This window comes from Protopterus annectens, chromosome 11.part0 (genome assembly GCF_019279795.1).
Source record: "Protopterus annectens isolate FY-2018-M chromosome 11.part0, PAN1.0, whole genome shotgun sequence".
NCBI classification, from domain to species: domain Eukaryota; kingdom Metazoa; phylum Chordata; order Ceratodontiformes; family Protopteridae; genus Protopterus; species Protopterus annectens.
In genome coordinates, this window is record NC_056745.1 from 263,056,590 (window position 1) to 263,068,709 (window position 12,120).

At 42.1% G+C, this 12,120-nt stretch overlaps 1 protein-coding gene across 3 annotated transcripts in view; it reads right to left on the reverse strand.

Annotated features, from left to right (window-relative positions):
* The window catches only part of STK38L (serine/threonine kinase 38 like), a 721,763-nt gene that overhangs the window by 21,978 nt on the left and 687,665 nt on the right, over positions 1–12,120 (reverse strand). For 2 of the 3 annotated variants that reach the window (XM_044087724.1, XM_044087726.1), the window contains one exon: positions 11,857–11,999. In XM_044087724.1, the coding sequence (XP_043943659.1) occupies positions 11,857–11,999 (143 nt within the window). The remainder of the gene's footprint in view (positions 1–11,856; positions 12,000–12,120) is intronic. The other variant, XM_044087725.1, reaches the window with a different exon arrangement.

A 12,120-nucleotide genomic window follows, 5' to 3' on the forward strand; every position in this document is an offset into this window, starting at 1 on the left:
ATACAAACTTCAAGATCGCACTACAGTGAGGGAAAGGGTACATTTCCTGATTCACACTATAGTGTGATCTGCATTCAAAATGTTGAATCCAAAACAGTGAATGCTAGTGTGCATTCGCTGTTGTGACTTCAACATTTTTTTTTTGTTTGCTCAATTTAAATGTTGAATCTATGCTTTTGGGATTACACGTTCACACATTGCAGGTATGAGATTTTGATAGTAATCCCGTTGTCACCATTTTGACTTTCTTGACTAATATGTCCACAATTTTTCCAAACAGAACAGACAAATCTCCAGAGATCCTCTTTTTCTGGCAGAAGGAAAAACCTGGAGAAATACCGTGTGTCACCTTGAAGAGACAGGAAGCCTTCTTGACAACCTGCTTCATTAATATTTTGCATAACATAGACCTTCCTGTTTGTAAGGAACCTAGACATCCCTTCATACAAGATAATGGGTTATCTACAAGAACTATGTCTTATAACCAGACTCCAAAGCACTACTCATACAACAGTCACCATTCTTAAATTTCTGTGAAAGTCAAAATTCAAAACAATCTAATAAGCACGCAAGTATGGCAACTGTGCATGGCCAAAAAGTGAAGATTTTCTTAATAATAAAAAAGTTTTACACTGCTGTTTGGTGCTGGCCATTGATTTTTGAGAAAGTCAAAATTCTGCCATCAACAGTGGGGGATTTGGGGATGTGGGGGGGGGGAGAAGACATGCTGAAGGCAGGAAAGGAGAAGGGGAAGGGTCTTCCAGCTGCAACTGAAAAGGGAGATACAAAAGCTATTTAAAGGAAATGTCTTTGCCTACAGCAACAATGGTGAATTGAAAATAGTTCTGCTTCTTAGGACATCCCCCTCTCGATATGGATCCTAAAGCTCCTATGCTACATCAAGATACAACTGAAGGTTCTCTAAGGAAACAGTGTTGACTAAATTCGCTCTACTCATATAAAAGAAACTCTGTCCCTTGCCCAGTAGCACAATATAAATATGAAGAAATGTCATTTTACCTTAATTTTATTCTAAAAAATTTATAGGTGACTTAAGAGTGTAAATCATGTACAAAAATGCTCCTTCAGACCCCATCCCCAAAGAATTCCAAATAAAGCAGGAAAGGTTTTAATTTTAGTTGCAATACTCTCTTGAGAGTGTTGGCCTTTAAGCCAAACTTGTAGCCATACATAACAGAAATAGATTGCATTACAATTCTTAATAACTCATTCAATAACTGGCTGAAGCCCCCAAAGTAAAAGTACCTCTTTTTAGTAGGAACCTAGAACAATGCCCAGTTCTCGCTCAAAGTCAATCCGTTGGAGATGGACAGTGAGCGGCTCAAATCTAGGACTACAAGATGAAGCTCATGATCAGTTCACAACAGTAATCCTTAGTGTTAAACTGCTAGATATGCTGCCTTACATGTGTTGAAACAATATGTCAAAAATGTTACATAACCTAAGCATCCAGGCAGAATTATAATCACAATCTTCCAATACAGAAATCAGCTACTCACACATACCATGCTTATAATTGATCATAAATATTAACATTTGATTAATCACACATCTTCGACTTCCTAGCTATACGTACTGCACTGCCAGTGACAAGTTTCTAACTATTCTTTGTTGAAGCAAAGTGACTTTATCAGCATCAGGAGAAAAAAAATCTTAAAACAGTATTAAAATCTTTAGACACTAACGTTTTCTACACCTCTGCATCCTCAAACAAAATCTCCCTGGTTGTGCAAAAAATGTTTACATCAAGATCTTTAAACTTCTATGCCCATGTGTAAGGGGTACTGTGACAAAGACACAGATTTAATGAGGGCAGCCACAATAATTTTATACATTTGTTTCTCCTTTGAAATGTCATTAATTCTCCATTTATTGTTCCAATATAAAACAAAGTACTAACATTTAAATAATCTGGAAGTGATTTGCCCTTCAGAATGTTTGTACTCCAAATTGTTCTTTCATAGGTTGGTACTGGGCTATCTGCCCAAAGGCATATATTAGCCCAGCCACGTTGTGCGGTATTCACCGCCCCTTTAGTAGTTCCCTAGACCCTTGTACTAGCAGCTAGTACCCTTGGCCCCTATCTAGTAGTGCTGTTGGTGTGATCCCCGGTGTGAACTTTCTGTTACCCATCCACTCATCAAGGTTGAAGAGTGATAGTGAGGGGCTCTGTCTTATGTAGATCGGGACCCTGTTCCATAGTAAGGGAAGTCTCTGCAAAGGGAATCTATCCCTCCAGCATGTTCTATTCATTGTTGTGTCGAGGTTTATATCCCTAGAGCGTGTAGCTCGAGTAGATTTGGTTTTGCTAAGATGGAGCATGTTCAACAATTATGGGTTGGACATGGCTCTGTACGTTAGACAGACATCGCCTCTGAGAAAGCAGTATGCAACAGAGAACAGTCTTAGCTTTTTCAATCGTGCTGCATAGGGCAACTGTTTGAGGCCAGTAATCCTCTTGGTTAGGTACATCTGTGGTCTCTCCAGCTGCTGGAGATGTCTAGCCAGGTACATTCCAATTGGCGCATTGTACTCAATAATGGGTCTGATGAGGGAAGAGTAGAGGGGGCACCATTACATCCTTAGATCTTGATGCGAACCCTTTCTTGATCAGATGGGTCACATAGAAGGATTTTCTAACCACTTTGGCAACATGGTTATCAAAGGAAAGCTGACTAACTACTTGGGTCCCTAGATCCCTTATTTCTTCTTCAGACTTCAGGGTATTACCTCCTATGTTGTAGTTTGCGGGTACTTTGTTTTTTCCAAAGGGAATTACTACGCATTTTTTTGCATTTAGCTTGAGACCGTGGCTTTGACACCATGCATCAGTCTCATTTAGACCCTTCTGGAGGATCTCCATGTCGGCCAGAGACTCTATTATAGCACCCAGTTTGCAGTCGTCCGCAAACTTAGTCAGCCACAGCCCTTCTGTGCTTGCCTGCACTTCTGAGAAGTATATGCCAAATGGTAGGGGCCCCAGGACAGATCCCTGAGGCACACCACTCGTTACTGGTCTGGATTCGGACATAGATCCCGCTACTCTTACTTTATGGGATCTGTCTGAGAGCCAGTTTGTGATCCATCTTGTGACGTAAGGGTTTATGCCCAGGCTGGTGAGCTTATCAATAATACCTGAATGGGGAATGGTGTCAAATGCTTTAGCAAGATCAAGGTAAGCAATATGTACCTCCTTTCCCTTATCTATAGCATGAGTAACTGTCTCAAAGAAATCCACCAGGTTCAGGAGTCATGATCTGCCCTTGACGAAGCCGAACTGTGTGGGGTCCAGCGACTGGAGGTTCCCAATCTCTCCATTTATGAGTTCCATAATGATTCACTCCCTAGCCTTATAGATCAGACTGGTCAGGCTTATTGGTCGGTAGTTCCCAGGGTCAGTTGTGGCCCCACCCTTGTGTAGCAGGACCACCGTTGCCGTGCACCATTCTATGGGCACATATCCTGTGGAGAGGCCGAGACTGAATAGGGTACTAAGATGCGGGGTTAATTCCCTTTGGAGCTTGTGTATGACACAGCCTGGGACACCATCTGGTCCCATGGTGGCAGTGTTTTTAGCTTTAGATAGAGCCTTGTTAACCAACGTATCAGTAATAATTGGACTTGCACAATCCCCTGGAATGGTAATAGGCCCTGTAGGTGGTGGGGGAAGCGCAAAATTTGCACTGAACCTGTCAGCCAAGATGTTGGCAATGTCAGAAGGGTCAGTGTATTTTGTTCCATTTTGTACTAGCTCAGAACAGACCTGAGCGTTGCCATTTAGGTTTTTGACGTAGCCATAGAAGGCCTTATGGTTATCCTTGGCAACTTTCTTTTCAAAATTAGCTATAGTTGACTTGATGAGGGCCCTCAATTTCTTACTAATGCTGATCAGGGATGATTTTTCTACTTGAGATTTGGCCTTTTTTGTATAAGTCTCCTCCTTTTATTGTAAAGTTTGCTTATGGCCAGGGTCCACCAGACTGGTTTCTTCTTGCTTGAGGAAGGAGTCTTGGTTTTATTTGGGATAGCACGGTCCATGCAATCCTGAAGATGCATATAGAGTGCCTTGGTGTAGGATTCTGCATCCTGGATATCATTATCCTTCTGCAAGGGAATAGTGAAGCTTTCCACTTCGGATTCAGGCAGTTTGAAGTTTGCTTTGGAAAGGTTTTTGACTATGGTTTCTTTGACTGGGGGAGGTGGAGGGGTGAGGATGTCCAGGGTTATCAGTTTGTGGTCGGATCTGACCAAGGAGGGAGTGATAACAGGTGTGGTACAATGGGTGCCCATATTTGTGATGATTAAATCCAATATGTTGTCCCCTCTTGTGGGGGAACATACTAGTTGTTCAAGGGCATTTGAATTTATAAATTCTATGAATCGCTGAGCATAGGAGTTGAAGCATTGGTAGTTCGCCCAGTCTATACCAGGGTAGTTGAAATCACCCAAGATTATGGTGTTGGGTAGGACCTTTATATTTTCCAATGTCTCAAGGAATGCAGAGTGAGCATCTTGGGACATGGTGGGTGATCTATAACCGGCTACGACTTGAAATGTGTTTTTTCCTGCTGATAGTTGTGCATGGATGATCTCTGGGGCATCATGCTGTGCTACTAACCTGGAGATATGAGTATCCTTGAATATGGATACACCTCCGCCCTTTGTACTGCGATCCGGTAACTGAGGCCGGAAGGTATGATTTGAATTGTAACCTGGCAGTGCTGGGGTGCTCTCTTGAGCCTTGAACCAGGTTTCCCGTCACTGCACAAACATCTATTTTCTCCATGCTGAGGAGAGCCTCGAGTGTGTGCATTTTGAGGTTGAGACTTCTGGCGTTGAGTAGCATTACCCTTAGTTTTTGGTTACCTGTACTGGTTACGGTGGTTGGTTTGTCCTTTGAGCCTTGCCTAAAAAAGGCACTATGGGGATGGCAAGAGCCTTGGCCAGTATTCGAAAACCTAGGGGTGACAGGTGCAACCCATCTCTAGCAAAACAGCGAGGCTTGTCTATCATGTCATCCCAGGCAGACAGACACTGGATCCCCTTAGAATGACACCAGAAGCTTAGCCAATTGTTGAAATTGATCATTTTGTCTTTGTATTGTGGTATCATTCTAGGTGAAGGTAGTATGCTACTCAAGGTCAGGGTCATTGGGCTACATGATCAGAGAGCTCCTCAATGTCTCTTTTCATGTAGTCCAGGGAGGTAAGTCTTAGATCATTCACACCAACATGTACAATGACAGCGTCATACTTGTACTTGTTCTGGAGTGACCTAAGTGCCTGTGTTATGTGGCGGATCCGAGCACCCAACAGGCAGCTGACAGTAACCTTCTCCTTGTTCAGACTGGTGAGTGGAGTATCCGTGTGCCTTACTATAGCGTCTCCTATTACTAGCGTGTTAGGTATGGTGTTTTGCCTTAAGGGCTGTTATGAGGCACACTGCTGAGGTGAATTATGTGTTTTCTGGCTTGTGTTTGGGGGTGCAGGTTGCTTGCTTGTCTGCTTTGGAGGGCACTGTTTCTTTTTCAGATTGGTACCTAGTGCCTCCGAATATGTTTTTGTGTATTTATGCATATGTTTTGCCAGTGCCTGTTTTGTAGATTTATGTGTGACAGGTGGTGTGATGCAAGTGTGTTCCTTATCCTCTTGACTGTCTGTTACAGTCATGGGTTGAGAGTGCTTAGCCTCCAGTCTGGCTGTGTATTCCTGTGTACTCATATGCATAAGTAGTGTAAGATGAGAAAGTGATTCAGTTTAGCCTTACATTGACCCTCCTCATAGATTAAAGTACCAAAAGGACTGCTGCAACTTCAAGGATTCCCACCAGATGTTGTCTGTTAAGCCATTCAATGGACTAAACATTATTTAAAGAATCCATAATACAGCTTCACCTTGGACTAAGGACACAGTGGACTTGTTGTCAGGATGTAATCCTATGGCAGCAATAACAAAATAAATCTCATAAGGGCTGGAAAGAAAGTGGATCTCATTCACCAGTAAAGCACTGGTGTGGCTATAAAGTGGTTATGTAATATGAGAACGGTGACAGAAAACAAGCATGCACAAGAAAGACAAGGCACTCACATGAATGCCCTGGCAATGTGTGGTTCAAAACAGGAAATGCTAGTACCATAAACGTGTCACATTAAAATCAGCAAAGGATCTGTAAACTACCGGACTAAGCAAAAGGAGGAAGGAAATGTCACCACTATTGTTACCACAACAGGAAGCTGAGAATACAAGTAGCATGTCAAAAACGATGGCTTTAAGGAGCAACCTAACTTGCTAGGAAAATGGCAGAGTAGAGTGTAAGGAGGAGAAGGAAGGAACGAAAGAAAGAAATCACAAGCAATATAAGTGCAGGGCAAAATGAAAATAACAGACAAGTGAAGAAAGGGGCAAGAAATTGCCAAAGATTCCAAAGACAACCACAAGGCATTCTTTAGTTATGTCAAGAATCTCAATGGCAATGCTCAAATCTGATCTGAGCTACAGCAGAATGGCATTAAATATACTGATCCCAAGGATATTGCCAATATCCTGGTAGATCGATTTAGTGCCAACTTCACCCCCCTCTCACCCCCTAAAGGGCCCATCTCAATACCAAAAGATTGCCAAATTCCGATAATCACGGCCACACAGGTAGAAACTGCACTCTCCAAAGCTAAGAATACAGCATCCATGGGACCAGATGACATCCCAGGCTGTGTACCACATGAACTACAAAATGAACTGGCACCTCACCTAAGTGTCATGTTTAATCATAGCCTCACCTCAGGCTTTGTGCCCACTGAGTGGCGCACAGCTACAGTTATCCTGCTCCACAAGGGAGGATCTGCCCTGGATTCCAGGAACTACCATCCCATCAGTCTGACAAGCCTGATCTGCAAGGGCATGGAACACATTATCATGGAACTTATAAACAAGGACATTGGCAACCTTCAAACACTGGACCCCACCCAGTTTGGGTTTGTGAAGGGCCGATCTTGTCTCCTGAATCTGACTGACTTCTTCGAATCAGTCTCCAGAGCTGTGGACGATGGTAAGGTGGTCCACACAGCCTATCTGGACCTCGCCAAGGCCATCAACACCATCCCCCACTCTGGAATTATAGATAAACTTACTAAGCTGGGCATAAATCCCTACGTCACTCGATGGGTTGCCAACTGGCTTACTGACAGAATCCAGACTGTAAAAGTAGCCGACTCCAAATCCAGCTCCAGACAAGTGACAAGAGGAGTACCTCAGGGTTCAGTCCTGGGACCACTCTTGTTTGGTATCTACTTATCTGAAGTACAGGCCAACACTAAGGGACTCTGGCTAACAAAGTTTGCAGATGACTGCAAACTGGGAGCCATTATTGAATCCTCAAATTTTTGATGTGGATATTCTACAAAAGGGCCTTACAGAAACAGATGCCTGGTGCCAGAGCCATGAGCTCTAGCGTGATGCCAAGAAATGTATAGTTATCCCCTTTGGAAAAAAACATGTACCCATGAATTACCACATAGGTGGCAGCATGCTAAACATTGAAAGTGTGATGAGAGACTTAGGGACACAAGTGGACAGTGGTCTCATTTTCGATAACCACATCACCACAACAGTCAGGAAATCCTTCTATGTGGCACACCTCATCACTAAGGGCTTTTTATCCAGAAAAAAGGAGGTCATTGTCCCACTGTACCCTCATTAGACCCATTATAGAGTATAATGCCCCATTTGGTATGTACCTCACAAGACATCTGCAACAGCTGGAAAGGCCACAGAAATACCTCACTAAAAAAATCACAGGCCTAAAGCAGATGCCATATGCTGACCGTCTAAAAAAAACTCCAGCAATACTCTGTGGCATATCGTCTACTCAGAGGTGATCTCTGCTTAACATACAAGGCCATGTCAAACCCTGAGCTGTTGGACATGCTCCACTTAAAGAAATCCCAATCCCTCAGAGCCACACGCTCCAAGGATCTAAACCTTGTCATCACAATGAACAAAACATGCTGGAGGGATAGGTTCCTGACCCAGAGACTCTCCATACTCTGGAATAGACTGCCCATACATGTCAAGCAGAGCGCCTCATTGGCCCTCTTCAAAAGGAACCTTGATGATTGGATGGGAGATAGGAAATTCACCCCGGGGATCATGTCAGTCACCCTGCTAGACAGGGGACCAGAGACGTAAATATTGTAGGAAGAAATATCCAGGGAATTGTTATGGCTAGGCTTGCATAGGCCCTAGGGCCGATAGCCTAGTACCAACCTATGAACTTATGAACACATTATGTACCCCAAATGTAATGAGAAAGGAAGAATCTATCAAGGAAAAATAAGACACAGCTAATATTTTTGTTTGATGTTTAAGACAAAGGGGAGAAGAGTGAGTCATCTACAACCTACTAAGCCCTAACTATTCCTTCAGGCCCCCTACTAAGAATTGCAATGTTTTCATGTGAAGCCACACTGTTCTGCCTTCCCCTCCTCGTGAACAGTTATTATGAGTAGGTTAACAAACAGCACTCAGTTTTCATGCTCAGAAGCTCAGGATACTGTTGGTTCCTTCCCCTCTCAACCAATGAGCTTAGGTTTCTATTCCAATGTCTGCTGTGTGGTGTGCCATGGGGAGGTGTTGCAGTTCTGTTGTGATACTGTCTGGATGAGCCTTTAAAACAAGGCTTCCTCATCTGGCTGAGATGGTCAAGCTTACAAAGGATTTAATGAACAACTGGCACTAGCTGATAAAATGCAGCAACATTTCCATGCTGTTTTGGTCAACGTTTTCTCAAGTCAATACAAATATGACCTCACATTTCAATAGGACCAGCAAGATCTACATGAATCAGGCAGCCTCTACCTTTCAGCTGCCTACTATAACTTGTTGAAACTTCTATGACAGTGGTCTGCTTTCAAGCTACAACTTGGAGTGAGTAAGGTTAACACTACAGCAGAAATGCTGTAGTTAGGTTTATCTCTGTCACTTTTGCCCTTGTTGCATGTCATCCAAACAGATGTAATATCATATGCCGGTGTAATAAGCAATAGGTTCACCAATGATATGGAAGGATTAATTTACATCTTTAGTTTCTCCTTGGGCTACTATGAATCGATAGATGAAACAAGTTATTTTTCTCGGACTTCTTCCCTCTCCTTTCACTGCTAACATTATGCAAACTGGCTATTTGTAAGGATACATTAAGCATCTTCCTCTGCACAATAAGGTACATAAAAAAATCTATGGATCTACGTGATATTACAGAACCATAAATTATAAAAATCCAACTTACAGGACACATTAGCCTGCTGCCTTAATAGCCACAGCAGTAAGTGTAACACATTGTGAAAGCATTTTTGCTTGGAGAATGGACTCCCCTAGCACACCACATGTAGGATCCTGCCTAATATATACCGTCTCCAAGGACACACTGACTCAAAGAAACATTTTCCATTTTTCCTCTCTCTTGAGCCTGTGCTACCATGCAGGTGGTATATTTAGAGAGGTCAGAGGGTGAGGGGAGGTACAGCCCCCCCCCCCCTCAGACATCTACACCTTAGGTCAATGATGGTCTGGTGGATGGTGGTAAGATCATCAGACGCAGATGGCAGTGGATACACTCCAATCTATGAGTTTGTGCTCCAGAGTAACATTACCTGTTCACTACAAAGCAAACCAGAAAATCTGTCAGTATGGATAATATGTTAACAAGCAATAACCATCATTTGTTTTTGCATTTTTCTCCATGGATAAAAATTAAAAATGGTCAAAATACAATGCATACTCCCATAAGACCACATTATACTATTGTTTCTTGAAGTTTGGTAGTTGCTTATAATCATACTAATGTACATTATGATCTCAACCAAATATTCCTTGCTGTATAGCGGGCTACTGAAGTTTTAACCAAAGGCAAAAGATACACAAATGAACACAAATCTTGTTAGCTTTGCTTTGGTTTCACTGTTCTTCCCTCCACAGCTGTTAAACAAATAAGACTAAAAAAGCCTTTGATTTCTCTGAGTTCTTAGATGTTAAATCTTAATGACTCTAGAATTCCACTCTGTCTTGTGACCCATATGTCCATTTAGAGCTAAGGAAATGCTCTAGAAAATCAGTGTGTCCCCCCCCGCTCTAACGTAAAATAATCCATATATTTAGAGAACAAAGATCCTTTCCAAAGAAACAATGTTACTTGATAAAAATGAGTACTACATGAGCTATGGTACACGTCCTGCTAGACAGAAACTTATAAATACTAAACTCTTGGATGGAGCTACAGCAGAGTGCAGTAGAAAGTGGATGAACACCAGGACAGAAACTGAAGAAGTGCAGAGAAAAATTAAGAAAAAGACACAAGGATTAGAAGGGCTGCCTCACAAGATTCCTCAGGAATGTGGAGCAGATATGAACAGAAGTGCATGTGGTACAGAAGATGGTAAATGGCGTACCCCTGTATAGGAGGAGCAGGAAAGAAACCAACTACTGAGCATTCAGCCTAACAGCAGAAGCAGAGAAAGCCGTGCAGAAGGGAAGAAATTACCACTTTCTTACAACAACCTAAAAAGTTTTGTGGGGATAAGGAGATGTCAGTGAAACCTTACACAGTTTGACTGAACTACAGGGAGAACTAGAGAATGCAGTACTGGCAAAAATGGTCTATACGGACTTAATCAGAGCTTCTGGAAACTGCTAGGAAAATTGCAGCGTTTTATTAAAAGATCAAAATGGAGGAACAGGACATTAATATGACTGCACGGTAATATGGAGAGAGAGAGGGAGACACAAGTTAAAAAATAGTTGTTGAGGGCAGAGAAAGGGGTCTGGTTCTCACTAGTGTCTAAATTTCATACACGTGTGAGGAAAAACAGAACAGGATCAACATTTTGGGGCAATAGAAAGACAGGTACAAAAGTGAGGGATGGAAGAATCAAAGAAAGGAAGAGAAAGGTCAATGAAGTGGACAGGCAGGCAATTCTGATAAGTTTTAATGTAGACAACTGCAAAATACTACATCTGCACTGTAGTAACCCTTGAGTGAAATATTTGATGACTAGGAAGGAGCTGAAGGCAACACTGCAGAAAAAGGAGATGGAGAAGTTTACAGCAATCAAAACACATCACCAGAAGCATAGTGAGAGAGCTGTGGCGGTAGTACATAGAACGTGGAGGTGCCAAGTTCAGGAAACAGACTCCAGAAACAAAGAGGTAATTCTTCCACTCTAGCTGACCCTTTTGGGATCACATATTGAGCAGTGCAGGAGGTTATAAAGGGATAGGGACATCAGGCTGCTGAAAGGAGTCTATAGGAACCCAACCAGAAGTGTGACTAGAATGGACATGAAAAGGTCTGGTTAGGGACCAGAGAAGCCAAGGCTCTTCTCAATATAATCCAGAAGGAATGGAGGAACATATTAGTGCAGAAGACTGTCAGAAAGAGGTCACAGGGGTCATCCTGAACTGGAAGGGCAAGAAATGGGAAAAAAGGGCTCATTTGGGGGCTTAATATACAATGTTGTTAGCTTGTTACAAACATTAACAATAAACTAATTTCAGCTTGCTGGTAGGCAACACCATGACTTGGAAGGATACAGGTTTAGAAATTTGACTAATGATAATTCAGCATATATATGACATCCTGATTTAAAATTTATTTCATGTTCATCATTATTTAGTGATAACAATACCAACAGAGTGTGGTGAAGCAAAATAATGCATCATATTCTTAGGACTCTAAAAAAACTATGCGTTACTGTTTAAGCACCTACCCGATTAAGGCAGTCCTTACAGCAAATGCTAAATCTTTAATAAGTGCAACAAAGTGTGCAAATGCAAGTATACATACATATGTACAGTCCAGGATTCAGATGTGCTTTCTTCATGGTGCTTCCCTCACCTGGCTGTAAGATGTCTGACTCGGGAAACTCATCAAAATTGGACGTGTCATCGATACTTTTAATTCCTACGGAAATGGCTGCTGGTCTCTCTCTGTGAAAATATACACATACATACAAGACATAACATATAAAAATTATAATTTATGTTTAGCAAAAATACACTGGCTTTCAAGCAAGGAAGGCAGCAATAATGCTATCTAAAAAACACAATC